A 21123-nucleotide genomic window follows, 5' to 3' on the forward strand; every position below is an offset into this window, starting at 1 on the left:
TTGAAGGAAGAGTCAGAATGGGCACCAAGGCTAGACTTTGAGCATACGAATGACAATGTCAACAACACCCTAAGTCCATTGGACGAACGCTGACGAGGGTTGCGCAAACGGAAAACGAATAGGTTACAGGTTGCAATAGAACAGACAAGATCGAAAGCAAGGAACATGTAACTGTAAGCAGGTGTATCATAATCAGAAGTTGAAGGTCCGCTAGTCCCGGCGGACCGCTCACAGGTGTCGTGCTAATAGAGTGAACGATGATATCAATATGAACGTTTGAACAATCACACTACTGTTACGACTTGGAGAGCGTGCACCAGTCTAGTAGGGAGTTATTGGATGGGACTCGGCTTTTACTTATCTGTCGGTGATGGTGCATTGTTGCTGTATGGCGGTGTACTGCCTTGTAAGGCGCTAACGTTTGGCTAACGGCATATGAACATTGTTCACAGCCTTTATCGCTTACCGGTGATGATCCAATGATCTTGTGGTTATGCACCATTGCTTTGGAGGTGCAACTCAGCCAGGTGCGCATTATTGACCAACGCAAACCTTACAGTACACCCAAAGTTCACTCTTGAAAAGCCGTCTCGAGACTCTCAGTCTGGTATCCGCACGTAGTTTGGCCCTCGCTGGAGGTATTGGAGGAGGCGCTCTTGGTATTCTGGTTCTCTGGCTGTTAGTGCGCAAACCCAAAACAAACTTCACATCTGATGGGACCGCCGAATCCGATCCCCTCCTACAGGAAGATCAAACACGAGCTGATCTTCAGGTGAGCAGCTCAATCCCGTCCTTTACCAGCGCATCAGACTCATAGAAGTCGGTAAATAGAGGGACCATACTCCCGACGCACCTCTCTGTTCCGTTTGCGCACAACTGAATTTCCACCAAATTCTCCTTGACGACATCCCACAGGACAAATCAATCCCGCTCGGCTCACTCTCATCCATCTTGACAAAAAAAGGCCAATGCGGATTTTGTCGGCTCATATCCTCAGTCGTCCATCGAACATGGTTATTGGACAAGTTTCCTCACCTCGATCTCTCAATCATTGAATGTGGGCTGTTCTCATTGGATTGTGGATGTCTTCGAGAGCCTACACCCGAACTCAAAAAACTCTGCCACCGCCTCAGCATTCACGCTCCCCATCGTCCTAGGGAGATATATCCAGCTATCATCGCGGCGCAGTGTGAGCTCGTGCTAGAAATCCAGCTCTTGGAAGAAGACGCTTTCAAGTTGGGAAGACCGATCGATCTTCATGGTCGTAGAGTGAATGATACTGTGGATGTTGGGTTGGTGAAGAGGTGGCTTGGGCTGTGCGAAGAGGGACATGGAGATATATGTGAAAGTGTCTGGTGGATGGGCGACGGGAGGAGCTTGCCGGGATTTATGAAAATGGTGGATGTGGTGTCGATGGCCGTGGTTCCTGCTCCTCCTGCGTGTCGTTATGTTGCCCTCAGCTACATGTGGGGAGGCATCGGCGCAGAGTATTGGACGACGAAGGATAATATAGCAGAGCGCTCTACACCTGGCGGGTTGAACACGGGACACTTCCCCGAAACCATCACGGATTCTATTCAACTCGTTCGACAACTCGGCGAACGTTACCTATGGATCGACACTCTATGCATCATTCAAGATGATATGGAGGACAAGATCTATCAGATAAACGCTATGGATTTGATCTATGGCGGGTCTTATTTTACGATATTCGCTGCTGGCGGCACGTCCGCTCGGGACCCTCTCCCAGGACTTCGTTCACGAACCAGAACACCACAGCAGCACATCGAGGTCATTCAAGGACTTCATCTCGCCGTGCCTTTGCCACCACCCATCGGGGCGCTCACTCTATCCGCGTGGAACACGCGTGGTTGGACTTATCAAGAGCTTATGCTCTCCCGCCGAAGAATATACTTCACGGGGCAACAAGTCTACTTTGAGTGCAGACTAGATATCTTCTGCGAAGACGTCGTCGCTGAAAGCAAGCGCCTCGCGTCGTCTAGCCAACCTTTGCGGTATAAAGGTGCAGGAAACTTCACTTATCTCCGAAAACCCATGCAGGGGCTCCTGGATCAGTACATCGAGAGTTACATGTCTGCCATTGGACTGTATACACAGCGAAACCTCACTGTGGATTCGGACATTGTCGATGCTATCACTGCAATGACGAATGCCTTGACAAAAGGTTTTGAGCTTGGTGGGGGTGACCCCGCTAGGGCTTTTAACTTTGGAATGGCGTTGACGGATCTGGAGTATGCGCTTGTCTGGCAACACGATCCATATACACCTCGCGCTCGTCGTTTGATTCCTGGTGAAGGCAATTCACCTTGGCCTTCTTGGGCGTGGGCCGGGTGGCTTGGCGCTGTTCGCTACCCGGGGGAAGTTCCGTATGCACGATTCAATAGTCATTCTAACCAACCGAGCGTGACGGAAACAGTTATCGATCCTTGGTACATCGTGGACCATAGTGGTGATACAGTTCAACTCGACGTTCGTCGCGTTCACCGGGCCTTTGTACGTTCCAGGCCACAGGCAGTGAACCTGTATTCTTCTCCGAAAGGGATCTTGGACGCATCACAGCTAACGCTGGACAGTCATCGGCCGCTGGAGCCAGGTACCCTCATTTTCCGCACGACTTCCAGCCACTTTAGTATCGTACGGCGAGGTGGTGGAGAAGACGAACAATCAAGTGAACGTTTCTACCACGGTCTGTTCGATATCCTCTCCAGCTCTTCGACTTGGATTGGCAGTGTCATTCTGCCGTTAGACTCTCCCCCGTCAGCCTTCTCCTCGAGTTCATCGTTCTTTCCGGTACCAATGCGGCCCCTGGCGTATACGACGAAGAAAGTCTTGGAAAGTTCTACTATGGATGCATGTTGTATGTGATGGCGGTGAGTGAGAATGAGGGCTTGATGGAGCGCGTTGGGTTGGGTATCATTCACGAGTCTGCTTGGATTGCTTCGAGTGCGCAGGAGAAGGTGGTGTTTCTTCGATGATAGTCACGTTATCTCGGTTTCGTTGAAAAAAGACATTTATTTTGTATAGCAGAGACCTTCCAAGCGGTCGGTACAAATGAGATTAGGGAGATTGCTACTGTCCGTGCGCAAACAAATATGTGCGGAAATCGAGAACGATGCGAGCGACAGTGAGACCTTTGGCAGGCGTTGACTAATGCGACCTCAGCAGAAGCAATGAGAATTCTCGCATTGGCGAAGTAGATGCCATCTCGGTATTACTTTACACCTCTATCGCCTTCTAGTCCCGGGGCAGAGCGTGACACGAGGGCAACATCCAGCATCGGGATGAAGGAGGGCGAAAGGCGAATTTTGACGCCTGCTGTCACACAGCTGCACACAGCATCGATATAGAAGCACGCTGCCTTGAGCCTTTTTTATAAATCTCGAGTTTGTCGTCAACTGGCAGCAGGCAAAGCATAGTCACCATGAAGTGGTTCTAGAATAGCAAGCCGGATTCGCATCCTTCAGAATGTGGGGGATGGAGGTACTTGCGGTGGAGTAGGTGGGGATCATGGAGGATGTAGTGGGTATTGCTGGAGGCGGGAGCGGGATGCACAATTGCTTCGTCAGTTGAGAGCAAATAGTGCTATTCGCCAGCTGAAAAGGATTCTGTTTCGCCCATGCAGACTCAGTCACCGCAAAGAGTTTGTACAATATTGAACAAAATTCGCGACTTTCATATGAACTTGCAGAGGTCAGGTTCAACGATGAAATCAAGGTCAATCATCATTCCCGTAAACTGACAGCCAGTATCAACAAGTAAAAGTATAGCAAAGCCAAAGTATTCCGAAACCAAAGTGATAGAAGGGTCCGTCTGAAGTCGTCCCCATTGTCCACTGAACAAAGGTATCTCTATACATCGGCATCTCCAATTCGGGTCTGCACTAGTGGTAGTGGGTAGTTTGAGGTTGTAGAGCGGTTTGCTTAACTGCAGTGGCAAATAATCATAAAGTTTGTATTTTCATTTAGAAGTAAAGGACACACTACGACCAGCGCCAGGTACAGTTGGGTGAGCCTATGTTCATCATCGCATGCTTGTACAACGCGTTGCCTCTGAATACGACACCACCATGATCGTGCTCAACTGGAGCCAGCTACCTGACCAACGGAGGCTCTAAGTCGGTGGGCTGTAGTTGAGCCGCTTGGGATGACGCGTTCTAGCTTGTTCACTGCTTCAAGTCAAAAAGGTGAGTCTAAATGACAAGTCGGACATGCCAAGGACTCACTGGAACCGGTGCAGTCATTCGAGAAGATGTTGATCGTCACCCCCTCGGTCAAGTTGTTATTCTGTAGGACTACCATACGGTCGATGGAGTTCAGCTTTTGACTCTGCAGGTGAGTTTCGTCAGCCATGATGGGGGCCTGACCGGGCGAATCTGGCGTTGCATTAGCATGGAAAACGTGTTGGAATACTGGGGCCGTACACACCGGTCGCCCTTGTAGATAGCAACAAGTTGATTAGGAAAGAATCGAGGAAAGAGTTGATTAGGAACAGGCAGACGTGCAAAAATTGCGTTTTTATGAAGTTGATTGAGTTCAACGTTTGACTCGGCAGGGGAGCGTCGTCAGCCATCATGGGAGTCTGATCGGGTGAATCAGGCGTTGCATTAGCATCACGCAGTAGAGGCAACCAAGACTCAGTTGGAGTACCAAGTGTATGTGTAAAGCTCGCCATTGCAAAGATGAAGTTGATAGTGGGTAGAGTTGGTGTTCAGAGAATCGCGTTTTAACCTCTCACAGAACTTTAGTATGGACTGACCAATCCGCGTGGTCAAAGCGAGGTTTACATGCCGCAGCTGATACGCGTGCACATAGTTAGCATTGGCCCTAACGACTTCCTGAATCCGTAGATTTACGGTGGGGCAGGTCCGTGTAAGCGGTCGTCGGGAGGCTCCGGTCTGCATACCTCCAATCACGATAATATGCAAGCGCGTCACGATAGAATCCCTGAGGTGCATTTTTACGGTCACTATAACAAGAGTATTGGCTGCGATAGAAGTTCCAGGCCGCAGTCGCCTGGTTATGTTCCCCACGAGGTTGGCGAGGGTATGCATTACGAGAGTGCGTGCATCATGGATTCCATTACGAGGCAGCGCATCGTGCATCAAGAACCCGTGCACTGCAAAAGCCTGCAGGTGTGTGCGGAGATCACGGGTATCTGCAGGGTTTGGCAGTGGTTGAGCACAGTGCAGATGCGGCAATTGTCCTCAAAGCAGACATTACACATTGCCATCAGACACGCTGAGACTGCCTGCCATATTCTGCGAGCTCTGCAGATTGTCATGACATCAGATGAAATCGTGTGCCCATGAGGGAAACTCACCCATTAACGACTCCCCGAGTCCCCGTAGGATCACAGAAAAACAAGGCAACGAGGCGTGGACTCGAGCTTGTCAAAGAAAGCCGTAATTGCAAGGCGAGACAGCAAATCGACAACACGAAGGTAAGAATGAACAATAACGCGCGAATTTCGCAGTGAGGATGAAACGAAAATGACAATAGCGAGCCCAATTGTAAGCGTTGGGGTGTGGGAATAAGTACGCACGAAGTTTACAAGTGAAAGACCAAGCACTCTACATTGCGGGTGTGGCACCGAGAGGTGAGGGAGAATTGGCGTTGACGGCGGCGGAGAGGCCCTTCACTTGGATACCATTGAAGGTATCCATTCAGCTACTAGCGTCTCCTCTAGCCAGACCAACCGAAGGAAGATAGTCGTTCCTTCGTATTAAGGTTACGGTAAAGGTCATGTAAAGAAATGCAGACTACCATTTAGCCCTTCCCGCAACACCTTGTATATAACGGTCCGAACAACCTTCGTGCATTCAAGTTCTTCAAAGTTCTTCATGCGGCGTCATGCCAATTGGCACGCATCATGGCCCATCCACATCAAAAGGACCCCAGACTCCTCAGGGACGAGCTGTTCGGTTCTCTGAGTAAGTAAGTACCAATAATAACCCTCTGCAAGGTTGTTGTGTCGTCTGAAATTAAGTAAGTACTGCGCAATAGCTCTATTTAGTAACTTTCATTGAATCGGACTGGCTGCAGCAGGGAATTCTGGGTGGTAAGTCCTTCATGCGCATGACGGAGGCGATCCGGCCTTTACGACCACCCACGTTGTATGTCCTCGTGCATGCAAGTAGTACTATCCCTTCTGGTGCAATCGGCACCCCACAGAAGTCGGCAGGTCACACATTTTGGCGGGAAAATGTGACACTTTTGTTTCAATTGATCACATGCAGTCACACAAAACCCTGCGAAAAGGCGTGACTGCCGACTTTTGTGGGATGCCGATTGCGCCGGAAGGGATAGTACTATCCCTTACGATCTATTCGTGATGGACCGTCATTTCGTGAGTCACGCTTTTTTGCGGTGAATTTCGTGACATACCGTTACACCATGTGACAAGCCATCACATTTCGATGCCCAACAGTGTGACTCACGAAATGGAGGCTCATGACAAATAGACCGTAACCGATAGTAAGTAGTGCTGTGGGCAGAATCATTTGATGGCGATTGCCGGCACGAGTCGCGGTCGGTCACCATTACTAAACATCCGATTTGGGTCCTGACTGGTAACCTTGAAATGGTCAGTCGAGTCAATTTTTGTCCAGATTGCAGCCCGGGTTCCATAGGGATCCTCATAGTAGGACCTACTGTGTCCATTGATCAGATCTGTGCTCTATAGGTGTTAATTACCGTCACATGTGAAGCTTCGACCTTCCTGAACCACATCCGCAGTTCCAAACCTGCATGCAGGTGTTCGAAGGCGTCATATTGGCATCGGAAACTTCAGTGGTGCAATCACAGCCTGTCATCTAGTATCTATCGCAAGGTTCATCTCGGTTTATTCTCGGGCGTAAGCGTCACTTCAACGCGGCTCGCACCGGCCAACCCTCTGTTTTGCAGATGCACTTGAACTTGTGTTTGCCGGAATTGGATTCGTCTTTTTGCCAATTGTGGCCTTCCTTTACGAGAGGATCAACGCACAATGCTGATGTCGTCGAGTGCCCAGTGATGGAGCGGCGATAGAGTGGACAAAGAAAGTGCATTACTCAGACGCGGAATTATGGAAGTTAGGATACCGTGCGCTTGACTTATATGCATTGGTGAAATGACCGGCGCCTATGATGGCGTTGTGGGACCCGCGGAGCAGCGAAAGGCATTGGAGCAGGTGCTCCAGCCAATGTGAATGCAAGGGATGAGTTGGTTCTATCTTAGTCCTCTGTCTACTGCTACCTTCCCTTTCGTATGTTCTGGCTTACTAAGCTGCTCTAACCTCCGTAAATCCACTGACTCTGCACCCCCTTGCTAGGGGGTGCCCCACTCCAGCATTGTGACAAGCTTCAGAATGTGGGACAGGATGAAGGTGCTTGTGGTGGATTAAGTGCGGGTCCCGGGGGGATGTGGTAGGTATTTTGGACAGTGTTCGGCCAGTCGATGAGCATTCACAAAAGTCGGTGAACATCTCTATGTCTACGGGTGAATACGAACAGCTATGGTACCAGGAGTCCAAGGGAAACATTATATAATCACATCTGATTGGCTAGGGCCTGCCTGACCGAGGACTTGTACTCATCCAAAATCTCATCTGCCTGAGGGAATTCTGGGTCATCAATACCATTGGCATCTAAATCCAACAGCTCGTATAATTTGTATGAACAGAGTCAGTTTCAGCAAATCAAAGTACATATGGCACAGCCAAAAAGTTCCGAAACCAAAGTGATAGAAGGGTCCATCCAAAGTTGTCACTAAATAAAGGTACATATTTGTATACATTGGCATCTCCAATTCGGGTCTGCACTAGTAGGTAGTCTGAGTTTGAAGAACCGTTTGCTTAACTGGCAAAGAATTGTAAAGGCTCATTTTCGTTTGGAAGCATTTAAAGGACTCACCAGCTCCCATACAGTTGTGTGAGCATATGTTTATCATTGCATGCTCGTGAAGCGTGTTGCCTCTGAACACGACACTGCCATGATCATGCTCCACCGGAGTCAGCTGCCTGGCCAATGGAGGCTCTATGTCGGCACTGGGCTGAGCAGTTGGACCCCTTGAGATGACACGTTCTAGCTTGTTCACAGCTTTAAGTCAAAAGGTGAGTCTAAATGGTAAGTCAGACACATGAAGAACTCACTGGCACCGATACAGTCACTTGATAAGATGTTGATCATCACCCCCTCACCCAAATTGTTATTTTGTAGAACTACCATACGGTCGTTCAAGTTCTGCTTTTGACTCTGCAGGCGAGTTTCGTCAGCCATGACCGGAGCCTGACCGGGCGATTCTGGCATTGCATTAGCATGGTAAATGTGTCGGAGTACTGGGGCCGTATGCACTGGTCGCCCTTGTAGATAGCAACAAGTTGGTTAAGAAAGAGTTGAAGAAAGAATTGGTTAGAAACAGGTAGATGTGCAAAAACCGTGTTTTCACGAGGTTGATTGAGTTCGATGTTTGACTCGGCAGGGGAGCGTCATCAGTCATCATGTGGGCCTGACCAGGGGAGTCTGGTGTTGCATTAGCACCATGCAGCAAAGGCAAATAGAACTCAGTTGGAGTTACCAGGTTTGTATGTCAATGCCGCCATTGTAGAGGTAGATGTTGGAAATGATAGAGCCATAAGAAAGTTGCTTTTGTATTCCACAGCTCCCGCATGGGCTGACAATTCCCGTCTTCGTGGTTAAAGTGTGGTTTACATGCTGCAGCTTATACATATCATGCCACACCTATTATGCATGCAGTCAGCATAGCCCAACAATTTCCTGGATCCGCGGATTTATGGTGGAGGAGGGCGGTCATTGGGAGGCTCTGGTCTGTATACTTCCAATCACAACAATATGTCCAAGCACATCACGATAGCCGGTACTCTCATGGTGATGACATGTGTGAATTCCCAAGGTATATTTTCACGGTTACTATAACAAGAGTATTCTGTGATAAGAGTTCCAGGCTGCAGTCACCTGGTTATGCAGTGTTCCCCACGAGGTCGGCGAGGGTCTGTATTATGAGGGTGCGTGCACCAAGAACCTGTGTACTGCAAAAGCCCAGGGGTGTGCGATGATTGCAGGGTTTGGCAGTGGTTGAGCATGGCGCAGATGCAGCGATTGTCCTCAAGGCAGACATTATACATTGCCATCAGACACGCTGAGACTGCCTGCCATATTCTGTGAGCTCTGCAGATTGTCATGACATCAGATGAAATCATGTGCCCATGAAGGACACTCGCCCATCAACGACCCGAAGGATAACAGAGAATTATAAAGGCGACGAGATATTGACCTCGAATCAAAAGGACCGGATAGCATATCGACAATGAAGGGAATGGGTGAACAGTTCTGTGCATAATACGAGCATTACGGGAGTAGGTAGTATTTAGTGGGGAATGGAGCCATACATATAGCCCCTGGCAGCAATCGGAGTTTGAAACCAGCGAAGTTGAGTTTCCAGAAGCGGCTTCAAGGGAAAGTTCTGGTCAGACGTAAAATTTAGCAGCAGTGCAGCCTGCCCAGTGTCAGGTCAGTGACTCGTGAGTGACTCACCCCCTTCATGTAATCCTCATGGCATCCACAATGCACATCAAAAGAACTCTTTCGAGAAGCGGCTTCAAGGGAAAGTTCCGGTCAGACATAAAATTTAGCAGCAGTGCAACCTGCCCAGTGTCAGGTCAGTGACTCATGAGTGACTCACCCAGTGTTCTGCCGGTCAGTGAACCAAGGTCACGGTCACTGACCGGATTTCGTGGGAAAGCTGGCGAAGTTTATTGATGTTCATCTGAACACGACTTCGAGGAGTTTCCTGGTCCTACTATAATGAACTATACTATATCTGGTCAATGCTAGAATCTTTGATTAGACGTTATCTTTGTGCCGCTTCACATATCATTACTCAAATAAACGCATGGTTTTCGTGTGTTCGGTTCAAGGGCACGCTTCAAGGCTTATAACTCGAAGATGGACTCCCCACTTTCGACATGCTAACTTGATGGTGAAGATCAGCAAGAGATCAAAGTCAAACCAAGGATGGTGGTGGGATCATTTCGTGGAGCACCCAGGTTATGCTGTCAAAGACCCAGCTTCGATGGTCAGCGGAAAGGCAAAGGTGGTGTGTGCAAGGCTCTATGAGCAACGCGTTACGCATGAGCAGGCAATAGACGAGCAGCAGGTTCACGCAGGCCAGCAAGATGCACTGAGGGATGAAGTGGCGATTGCAGGCACTCGTACACAAGCCTGTTTTATAGCTTTCTTTTACTAACTTGGAGTACTAGTTTGGGCCAGTGGCCAGAATAATCCCCAACGCACCTGGTTAATCAGTCGGCCGATGACACTATTATGTCACTTGTGTGATTGCACATTGCACTCTGAGGATATCTGTTCGCAAGCACGGCTTGAATACCACCAATCATATTCACCACGAAAAGGTGCCACTCGGGTCCTAACTCCAGCACATCTCAGTGCTATACCTCCAATCATTCTCGCCGCCAGCCCACCAGATCTCAATACATCATCGACTATGCAGTCTGCACGTCCGATTTTTCCCGCATTGCTAATTCCTGAGGCTGACACAGCCTCGAGTTCTTCCAGTAGCCTTTACCGCGACTCTCTGTCGGTCAGTCCAAGTCCTGCCCTCTTGGAAGTCTCATTACCATCCCATCCAAAGCGCCAATGTCTAATCCAATCCGGTCAATACCACTCTGCTTCTGGCTCACTTCCGCCTCTCTCCCCCATAGCACTGGGCAACCAACTTAACGGCTTTGGCGACCAAGCTTGGACGACTTCAGATCAAGCTGATTGGGAAATCGGGCTCGCAAGACTCACCGCAAGCGCTGGTTTACCGCTGCGGTGGGTTGAGAACCACGAATTGAAAGTATTATGCGACCGTTTTCTCCCAAGAGCGAAAATTCCCTCTGCAAAAGTCTTGACGCAGCGTGTCCTACCCCATGCCCTTAATATACTCAAAGATACCGCTAAAGAAGAATGTCAAGGCGCTGATGCAACATTGCAATGTGATGGTTGGACTGGTGAAAATCACCATCACCTCCTGGGGTTTATGATGACTGCTCGCCGAAAGGTAAATCTAACTGCGGAGACCGTCAATCATTTTACTAATTGTCTATTTAGCTGCACACAATTAAAGTTCATGATGCTTCGATGGACCCTCACACCGCTGAAGAACTTCTCAAGCAAATGTTAGATGCAATCAGCAGGATTGAGTCCGAGTGGGGGGCAAGTGTTATCGCTTGCATCACAGACGCGTCCGGTGAATCATGAAAAGCTCGGTGTCTGCTTCAAGAGCAGCTACCCCACATTGTTGTTCCTAATTGCTTGGCTCATCAGGTATGGCGATTTTCATGATTCGTCACACTCGCTGATTATGAATGACACAACAACAGTGGAATCTCATCATTGGTGACCTTTTCAAGGTCAAAGACGACTACGGGATCTATGGAGACGTGGCACAAGAACTAATTACGTGGCTACGCAGCAAGACACGTGTGCTCGCCATTCTCCGCAAAATACAGATGGCGACAATCGGAAAGACGCTTGCAGTTCTCAGGGCAGTGCTGACGCGTTGGATGTCTCATTATCTTGCCTATCGCTGCCTCCTTGAGCTTCGTCCTGCACTCAAATTGCTTGTAACGAAGCACAAAGCTCATTTGATATCAGGTGGAGATGCATGCTCACGCAGAAAGACTCAAACAGCCATTGCGACAATCAAAAACGCAACATTTTGGCATGCATTGGCACAGTACGGTTCAAAAATAAATGTAAAAATCGGAACTAATGCTCTCTGTAGATGGAAAACGTTGCTGGAGCCAATTTCCCTCATGACGAATGTTCATCAAGCAGCCCAGGCAAGACCTGAAAACGTTGCAATATCATTTGGTTTTCTGCACTTTCACTACTCCAAGATCGACAACAGCACTGATCTGGCAGCTCGTACAGCTGTTCTTGCAAGCGTCGAGCGCCGCTGGGAACAGTGTGACCAGGAAGTCTTTATTGCTGCCATCATTGTGAATCCTTTCTATAAGGTTTCTCCATTCCAGAATGTACCCCTCACAACAGCGTGCAGGGCTTGCGACACTTTTTGCACGTCTTTGGCGCCGTTTTTACAACACTAATGATATACCACTCGATCTTTATACGGACTTGGACGACTATTTGAATAGCTCCCATGACTTCGCATACATGGACAACTACAAGCTTTCACTGTTATATCGTGCAGAAAAGGAGGTATGCTTCATCAAACTGATTGTTTCAAGTTCAGAAGACATTTGCTAACAGTCCTCAGGGTGTTTCGGTCGATCCAATCGATATATGGACAGGACTGTCACATCCCGGTTCAGCACGTCGACCACTTCATACTATCGCTCAACGTCTTCTCTCGATTTGCCCGAATTCCGCCTCTTGCGAATGCCTATTTAGCATGTTTGGCAGTGATTCTCACGAAATGGCGCAATCGGCTCTCAACTGAGATGCTCACCCTTCTGGCAGAACTCAAGATGTATGTTCATGAGGAGCATGTACGCAATGACGTGGTCAAGAAGTGGCTTCAGCACCGGTACTGTGACACCGAGGACACTGACAAAGCAGAGCCTACTCAAGTAGTTCATGCAGTTGGTGATGATCTATCAGGAGAAAGCAGTGAATGGGAGCCACTGCAGCCTTGCTTTCGAGAGGCAAGGGATAAGCGATGTTGCCGCAGACCTTATCCGAGCTGTTCAGGAGGAGGAGGAGATTTCTGCCACAGAATCAATGCACTCAGTCCCCATTGGTGCTGTTGGTGGTTCATTCTCCTGCATTGCTATCAATGACTTACTTGACTATTCTCGTGCGGAGGAATGGCTGGGATCTTTTTATAAAGTCGCCATTCGAGGTTTAGACGCTGAGCTTGAATTGTATGAGCTTCTTGACTTAGATGCAGAGGGAATCGACGATCCAGACTTTCCTCAAGCTGACGATGTTCTTGACGAGTAGATTCAGAAAATCAGTGCTACCTTAGTAGTAGTAGTCGAGTACTATCCATTCTGCGATCGTTGATGCACCGTGTACTGCACTTTGAACATTCACTCCTGCTTCATCATCCAATCAGACATGATTATCTAATATCCAAGCAGGACATCTGGCACTGCACGGGTTCAGTTCACTTGCATCCATGGGAAAGTTCGCAGCTGAACGTACGTTAACTTTGATGAACGTACACTGACCGGCAGAACACTGGACTCACCCCCTTCATGCAATCCTCATGGCATCCACAATGCACATCAAAAGGACTCCAGACTCCTTCCGAGCTTTTCTGTCCCACTTAAGTATTTAGTTGGCACAACAGCTTTGTTTCGTAACTTTCGTTGAACCGGGCAGGTATCGGGTATCGCAGCAGGGAATTCTCGGTGATAAGACATCATGAAGATGACCCGGCCTATGTGGCCACCCACGCTGTGTGTCCTCGCGCATGCCACAAGTCGCAGTTACCATTATCGCATGTCAGGTGCACCACTACTACGGTACGTTGCTTACCCATCCTCCCATGGCTAGAAGTTAAAGTTGACCTGAGATAGCCCCACCCCCTCCACAGTTGTGTTCGGACGTTCTCTTCAAAATCGGATGTTTGGGTCCTGACGGTAACCTTGAAACAGTCAGTTGAGTCAATTTTTGTCCGGATGGCAGCCCGGGTTCCATAGGGATTCTCATATGGGTTCTGTGGTGCTCATTAATCAGACCTGTGCTCAACTGGTTTTAATTACCGTCAAACGTGCATGTGAAATTCCGACCTTCTTGAACCGTATCCTCAGTTCCTGCTGGCGAACAGGAAATTCGGAGATTTGAAACCGTGGAAATGAATTTTAAGCTACTGGACCTATTTATCTGATGAAAGTGCAAATTGTCAAGTACTAGTGAGGGTCTGAGGCTCTGAGGACAAGCGTAGGTTGATACAACAACATTCAATCTGATATCTGCTGATGGGTGGGGTAGATGAATGTCCACCAACAGGTACAACCTATTATCCCCCAGGGCGCTTGGGGAGCTGACTTATAGCTCCTGGGGTTCACGAATCCATGTTCTCTATCACGGGCTCGCTCGCAGACATTGATAGCTAAATGCGGCCAGATATATCATAGGATATCCCCTATGCCCTCGTGTACCAGCCAATCCCCAATCCAGCCAAGGGAGTACAATCGTGGAATCAGGTGATCGTACCGTAATGGACCATTGTCCGTGTTTGAACAATTGTGAACCGGTCATTTGTCTGTCAGGAAATAATTTCTTCCCTTTTTCCTGCTGTTTTTCTATGACATACGTTGCAAACACTGGTCCCGCTGATCGCCCAAACTCTATCAGCTCTGAGCATAAGCCGCAGCATGATGAGGATCGGGCCGGGGGCTCAAATCGTTCATTGGCTGCACTCTGGACGACTTCCTCCAGCATTGTTCTCAAAGTACCTAGGCCCCCAGGCGAGTGTTCACTGTGTCAATCTTTGAGTGCTGCATGACTGACTCGTTTTTTATATAGATAACTTCCAGGAATCAATCTAAGTCTTACACGTCAGATACTTACACCTTCAAGATCGTTGGATCCCGTAAGTGAAACATATTTGCAGTTCAGAGATGGCAGATGCTGACCCTGAAGCATGCTCTTTAGAGATGGTATTTGAGATATATGTGCCAGAACGACCATCAACAGGTCACCGTCTGTCGTCCTAAAACTGATTGGCATCCATTTACCCAATTACGTTCAGCTTCGGATACAGCACACCGATCAACTAGCTGCTCACTGCTCCTCGCTGGCACCGTAGTAGCACCGTATGTTGCTGCAATGTTCTTATCCATCTGTAATCTCATCCATGGATGGAACATTAACCTGTTGCATTTAGCTATCACAGTGTTGGTTTTTGCGCATTACTCAGACAAGCTGAAGATGCGGTCTCCTTTCATTCTTGCCAACCTTATGATGTGTCTCGTCGGCTTTTCGATAAATATATCCACCGCACGGTGTCGACTTGAAGTACTTTGGGACTTTCTTCATTGGTCATGCAACTTTTTAAATTCATAACCAAGTCTACGTGAATAGAACATATGGTTATCTACATTGTATTATTCCTGCGAATAAAGACAGTCGAGATTCTCAAGAATAGTCTGAATTACTGGCTGTGCATCAGTGCTTGATCACCAAAACTCCTGATTTTGCCAAGCGCTCGTAATCTCATTCCACTATGAAACCAAAAGTAGGTGAAGTTCACTGGCTGGATCACCTGTGAGGTCAGTGATGATGACGAGCTTACAAGGTGACAATCACCACCATCCAGTAGTGTTCACTGTGCAAATAGTTGCATGAAACAAGGTGAACATAACCGGAATTTTTGCCGATTTCACCATCTTGTCAAAAGGCTTTTCAGGTGACGAAGTTCACCACCTTTTGTGGTGCTTTTGACCACTCACCTGTCATGCACCATTAGCTGTATAATCAACTGCATTTCTGGTGTTTTTGACTATGTACTGTAGTGGCAATATACACCGGCTTTTCAGGTACCTTTGACCATGTACAATAGCTGCCAGATACACCAGTTTTTCCGGTGATGAACACTAAGCTCCAATCACACCGAAAATGGACCGCAAAATTGTTTCTATTCCAATCAGAACTTATAGAGACACTCAGAGCACTGCAGCTCGACAGGTGCAAAAGATGATTGGATTACCCATGACGTCATCCATCTGCAGCTTATCCTGATTCGCCCGCATTATCTCCCTCGTCGTTCTCATTGCCACTCCCACAGTCCCTGCTTTCGTCTTCCCCTTCTTCCTCTGACTCACTACCACCCATGTTGAAGCGAGAACGTGTCTTGCACCGACCACTGTTCCCCTCATCTCGAGCCTTCCTCTTGCGGTTGGATTGTTTTCTTTTGTTTTGCAGGTACTGTTTTGTTATCTCGGCTGTAGCCCAGTCATTTTGGAACCGCTTGAGGTAAGGGTGCTCACGGCGAGCCTAGTATAATCATGACAATCCTTTAGCTAAGTCCTCATTCTCTTGTTATTGACTCACCAGTTTGAAAATTTTACTTAAAATTTCTGCAGGTTGATGAACATATTTCGTGCTGAAGTCGAGTCCTACTCGAGCACACAGCAAGTGCACATCACCCTGTTCATTCCATCAAAATTGGTTAGATGCACGGTACGTAAAATATTGCATCTCACCTGGATTGAAATGTATTGATTTCTGTCATCTTCAAGTCCCATAGCTCTCATTAACCGCCCACGACCACCGTCCCTCATATTAGCTGTTGTAGGCCGGGGGATCAATTTCTCAGTTTGTCCGTCATGGTCTGACCGGGTCATATTTTTAATCTTTTCTTCAGTGGCTCTTTTCGCAGCATCTGCCTCCTGTACTGCTCTTTCGGCCACAGCCCGGGCATCATTCTCTCGGGCCAAACGGGCTGCACGATACATCAATTGTCAATCTTGATGATTATAATAAATTGTACGTGCATACCTTCTAACTCCTTGATTTTTCCAGCTAATTCTGCATTTTTGTCAGCTAAGACTTGTTTTGTAGCATTGCTGGTCTTTCCAGTAGTCTAAGTTCCACCTGTTGGCTTCGATTTGGCTGATCCGTTAGCCTTTGCTGTGGGTTGCAAGTTTTCTTTGTTGGCCATGGGGGGTATCCAAGGGGTATAGTGTACACCGTAATCGCAACAGGGAGAGAAGCTGCGAACTATCTATATGACGACAGAAGTGAAATTTTGAAGGTTTTGTTTGTTGCTGTATTGCTCTCCAATTTCAAAATTTGACAAGTCTTTTCTGACAATACATTCCCTTGACCTTGCAGTATACTATTACCCTGTAATTCGTGTCTACATACTCATGCCAAAGACATCCAGTTCACACCAGAAGTTATGCCATTGTTGCAACAAGTGGGTTAGTGCTCGCACGCAACTTAATCATCGCCGTCTTGTTGCACCACCCCACCTGAAAGCCACCTCGCCATATCTTGCCAAAGTGCTTCAGCCAGTGGAACGAGCCCCTCAAAAAATCCCACAACCTATGCTATCACCTCCGAGTCCATTACTGCAAGCTCAGCTTCCACATCTGACAACCGTTGAGACCCAGGATATTGATGCCAACTATGACATTAGTCATGACAATCAATTTCAAGGTGAACCATACAAAGATCCAGTCCAGGCAGCCTTGGCCACTGCAAAATCAGCTGTGCAAGGCCACAATTTGGACTGGAATGACGAGGACGAGGGCAACTTGGATGACGAAGCTGATTCTGATTCTGATTTGGACGGGAACTGGAATATTGGTGTTGACAGTGATCCCGAAGATGAGTTCATGGGGGAGAGTGTTGAACGAGAACTGTATGAAATGGGTATGCTGTCAAATATGACATCCATGGATATCAGCTCATATGTGGATTTTCAGGAGATGCTCTCAGCTCCTACGATAAACATATTCTTCGTGCATTTGCTTGCAAGGTCCGAAGTCGAAGCACCGAAGAGGCATTTAACATGCTTCCATCTGCATTTCCTGATATCCAACTGCCGAGCTTGAAGCAGATGAGGGCTCGTGTTGCTTTTCTTGCTGGGTTATCACCTGCCCGGTATGACTGTTGCATCAATTCATGCTGTTGCTTCGTTGGGCCTATTGAAGACCTCAATATGTGTCCGCACTGCTCAGCTCCCCATCGCACACCATCTGGTCAACCACAAAAACAGTTCACATATATTCCCATCATTCCCCGTCTCGTAGCCCTCTATGCCAATCCACAATCAGCTATGGAGATGAGATATCGCACACGTGGGCATTCACATCAGCCAGGAAACATCACTGATGTGTTTGATGGCTCGTTATATCAAGAACTACTTTCCAAAAAAAGTGAGCATCAATGGCCACAAACTTGCACACAACCACTTTAGTGATCCAAGAGACATTGCACTTGGCCTTGCCACGGATGGCTTTGCCCCATTCCAACGTTGAAAAACCACCACTTGGCCACTTATCCTCTACAACTACAACCTCCCCCCAGAAATTCGTTTCCACAAGGAATACATCATATGCATTGGGGTAGTTCCTGGGCCAAAGAAGCCGAAGGATTTCGATCCATTTCTGTGGCCTCTTGTTGAGGAATTGATGAAACTTGCTGCAGGTGTGTGTGCATTTGATGCACTCGAGGTTGTCCTATTTGCACTGCATGCCTACCTCATCCTCATCAGCGGAGATATGCCTGCAATATCTATGGTCATGCAGATCAAAGGCCACAATGGGTATTCCCCTTGTCACATGTGCAAAATCACAGGTATATGAGTCCCAAATTCACGCAGCCCTGTCCACTATGTCCCCCTTGATCGCAGTACTCATCCCGACATATGTTCTTCAGTAACTGCCGTGAAAAAATACGACACATGAAACCTACCAATGCGTACACACGAGGAAATGGTGACACAGGGCCACGAGGTTCAATTGGCACAGACAGCTGCCGAAGCCGAACGTCTTGCCAAGTCATATGGTGTCAAGGGTGTTTCGATTCTCACTTACCTCTCCTCAATGTCATTTCCAAAATCTTTTCCTCACAATTTTATGCACCTAATCTGGGAAAACACAGTTAAAAACCTTATTCTACTCTGGACGGGGGAGTTCAAAGGCATCAACACTGGTCGCGAGTCATATGAGCTTGGTTTGGAAGTCTGGGAAGCAATTGGGAAGGCAACGGCTGCTTCGGGAGGGACTCTTCCTTCAGTGTACTGTGCTCGCCCACCAAATCCGGTCACAGAACGGTCAGCATGCACAGCTGACACCTGGTCCTTTTGGACACAATATTTAGGTCCTGTCCTCCTCCGTCAAAAGTTCTCAAAAGCGAAGTACTACAAACACTTTGTGAAGCTTGTGAAGATACTTCATGTCTGTCTCCAATTTGAGCTTTCATCACAAGACATCGAAGATTTGCGAGTTGGTTTTGAATCTTGGGTCAAAGAGTTTGAAGAGTAAGTGCGAGTTCATTCTTGCATTATTCAAGTATATCTGACTATGCAAGATAGAATATATTACCAGAATGATCCTCAACGTGCAGGAGTATGCCCGATAACTATTCATGCCCTCCTCCACATTGCCAACAGTATCAAGGAGACAGGCCCTGTTTGGACATCATGGGCATTTCCGATGGAACGATTTTGTGGTCGTCTTCAGCCCATAATCAAGAGCAAGCGCCATCCGGATGCATGCATTGCACGATACATTGTCGAAGAGGCCCAGCTCACCCAGGCAGCACTAATCTACAACATGGCAGAAGAACTCTCATTGCACAAGCCACTGAACGGAATGGTGGCAGGGCAGTTCACACACAAGTCCTGTGCGTGATCACATGTGTTTTCATTCACGCGTTCATCATTGACTGGATTAGATCCTACCTGTGTGCTTCTCCCACCACGACGAAAGGGGCCTGACACCATAGATGATTCACTTTACAGCAAGATCATCAAGGCACTTGCAACACAGTTGGATACAACTCCTGCTGTCCTCAAACGGGTCGTTTTTCGCAAACATATAGAGCAATGGGGAAAGGTTCGTCGGCTAGAGGGAGGAGACACCATGATTTGTGCGAGTCTTGTTAAAAAGCAGGTGGACTCACGCGATGCAACTTTTGTTCGGGTGAGCACATTACACATCATCTACTTCACTATTAAATCATTCAATGGCAATATAGTATGAATCTCTGGTGGATAGAAATGCTCGTCAGCGAAACACACCATCAATATTTGAAAAACAAACATTTTACGGTCAGCTCCAGCACTTGTTTGTTGTCAATGTGCCCACCAATCCAACGATTCACCTGGATGCACCCTTAACGATATTCTTTGCTGCACTACTGCCCTGTCTCCTGACTGCCTCGTCAGCTCACCTGGATATGCTCAACATTCACTTTTACTCGGCAATGGGAACATCTTTGGATATCGTAGACATTATCTGCGTTCAATGTTTGGTGGGACAGGTGCCACTCAATGACAATGGTTGGAGCTGGGCTATAATTGACCAGAGTGGTGATCTCGCTCGTGCAGTGTTCGAAGACTAAGTTCAAGGGACAGAATGTGGTCTTCATAGCTCCATATTCAATTTGATGCAATGCTCGTAGTGTGAACAAATACAAACTCCAGGGACCATTTATGCACGAGGAAATTTTTTCACCTCCAGGAGTTGAGCCTTGCACTGTGCGTCGCACAGTTCCTTCTGAGCTTGCCATCATGCCATCACGATGGAAGTGAGAAAGTCTTCTGGAACCTGGAGCATTTTGACCAGTGGAGAGACTTGAACAGCAGCCTGCTCGCGCTCGGCCTGTTCAGCGAGAATGGCAAGGTATTCATCACCTATGGTAACATTATTGGTCACTTAGTTGTTAGTAGCACACAAGAGTGTAAGACGTACTGAATTCGGGAGGGTCGGAGGCGTTGATTGGTATTTTGTAGCGTTGGAACAGCCGAAGACTGGAAAAGGCGTTGATCAGCAAATACAAGGAGGAATCACAAGAATCACCCACCATTTTGGCGCACCGGGAGGATTTTCAGATGGCTGCTCACCACCAAAGACATTTTCTTTGCCAGGATCAGCGAATTGAGGTGCGGGTAACTCAGTCCGTTCACTTGTGATTGAGTGGGAGTCAGAGACAGTGCAGGCAGTAACAGAGGAGCCAATTTGTATGCTTACCGTTTGGCCATTTGCGAGGAGGCTGGTGGTGTGGCCATCATGATGGAGTGTTGGGTTGGGTGAGAGTTGACGTTTATCAGCTGAGGATCGTGATAGTTAGAGCCGCATCAGCCACAGAGCGAGTTGGGACTTACCAATTGGTGTGCTATATACAGTGGGAAGCAAAGAAAGGTGATGAGCTCGAGGTACTTAGCACTGGTGATACCAGTACCAGTGCAGATAAGCCAAAATTTGCCATCGGTCGACAAAATTAGAAGGTGTTGAAGGCCACTAGCAAAGTCGGTGATGTTCAACTAGCATCTCGTGGGTGTAAGCATGGTGTTGGTAATCACCTGACAACGTGGTGTTGCAAAATCACCCGTCAATCACCCGTCACCGTCTCATTACCTATTTAGTAGGTGAAACGGACATTTCACCTGTGGAAGG

General features: G+C 47.8%; 7 protein-coding genes across 7 annotated transcripts; 4 read left to right on the forward strand and 3 right to left on the reverse strand.

Moving 5' to 3' along the window:
- Positions 1–479: 479 nt before the first annotated feature.
- EDB91DRAFT_1349613 (heterokaryon incompatibility protein-domain-containing protein) lies at positions 480–3109 on the forward strand (the record flags this gene model as incomplete). The annotated part of the gene is made up of 4 exons (XM_041326028.1): positions 480–527; positions 560–772; positions 832–2655; positions 2730–3109. The coding sequence occupies 4 exons, from the start codon at positions 480–482 to the stop codon at positions 2994–2996; spliced, it is 2352 nt and encodes a 783-aa protein (XP_041173062.1). The 3' UTR covers positions 2997–3109.
- A 988-nt stretch (positions 3110–4097) lies between these two features.
- On the reverse strand, positions 4098–4692 carry EDB91DRAFT_1252599 (uncharacterized protein; the record flags this gene model as incomplete). The annotated part of the gene is made up of 3 exons (XM_041323528.1): positions 4098–4186; positions 4244–4393; positions 4446–4692. The coding sequence occupies 3 exons, from the start codon at positions 4690–4692 to the stop codon at positions 4098–4100; spliced, it is 486 nt and encodes a 161-aa protein (XP_041173063.1).
- Positions 4693–7546: 2854 nt separating this feature from the next.
- On the reverse strand, positions 7547–8305 carry EDB91DRAFT_1085398 (uncharacterized protein; the record flags this gene model as incomplete). The annotated part of the gene is made up of 3 exons (XM_041315890.1): positions 7547–7644; positions 7910–8095; positions 8149–8305. The coding sequence occupies 3 exons, from the start codon at positions 8303–8305 to the stop codon at positions 7547–7549; spliced, it is 441 nt and encodes a 146-aa protein (XP_041173064.1).
- A 1687-nt stretch (positions 8306–9992) lies between these two features.
- Positions 9993–12985, forward strand: EDB91DRAFT_1252600 (uncharacterized protein; the record flags this gene model as incomplete). The annotated part of the gene is made up of 9 exons (XM_041323529.1): positions 9993–10227; positions 10276–11078; positions 11129–11237; positions 11283–11344; positions 11401–11756; positions 11805–12021; positions 12074–12241; positions 12355–12612; positions 12644–12985. 9 exons carry the CDS (start codon positions 9993–9995, stop codon positions 12983–12985), a joined length of 2550 nt encoding a protein of 849 aa, XP_041173065.1.
- Positions 12986–15724: 2739 nt separating this feature from the next.
- On the reverse strand, positions 15725–16655 carry EDB91DRAFT_1085400 (uncharacterized protein; the record flags this gene model as incomplete). Its single annotated transcript, XM_041315891.1, has 5 exons — positions 15725–15988; positions 16046–16141; positions 16198–16436; positions 16493–16522; positions 16589–16655. 5 exons carry the CDS (start codon positions 16653–16655, stop codon positions 15725–15727), a joined length of 696 nt encoding a protein of 231 aa, XP_041173066.1.
- A 777-nt stretch (positions 16656–17432) lies between these two features.
- EDB91DRAFT_1059375 (uncharacterized protein) lies at positions 17433–17918 on the forward strand (the record flags this gene model as incomplete). The annotated part of the gene is made up of 1 exon (XM_041314237.1): positions 17433–17918. A coding segment is annotated over one exon (486 nt), but the record flags the coding sequence as incomplete, so codon positions are not given.
- Positions 17919–18579: 661 nt separating this feature from the next.
- On the forward strand, positions 18580–20068 carry EDB91DRAFT_1059408 (uncharacterized protein; the record flags this gene model as incomplete). The annotated part of the gene is made up of 4 exons (XM_041314242.1): positions 18580–18983; positions 19038–19348; positions 19400–19647; positions 19703–20068. The coding sequence occupies 4 exons, from the start codon at positions 18580–18582 to the stop codon at positions 20066–20068; spliced, it is 1329 nt and encodes a 442-aa protein (XP_041173068.1).
- Between the last annotated feature and the right edge of the window lie 1055 nt (positions 20069–21123).

Source organism: Suillus paluster (genome assembly GCF_016628075.1).
Source record: "Suillus paluster strain FC165 chromosome Unknown EDB91scaffold_70, whole genome shotgun sequence".
Taxonomy (NCBI): domain Eukaryota; kingdom Fungi; phylum Basidiomycota; class Agaricomycetes; order Boletales; family Suillaceae; genus Suillus; species Suillus paluster.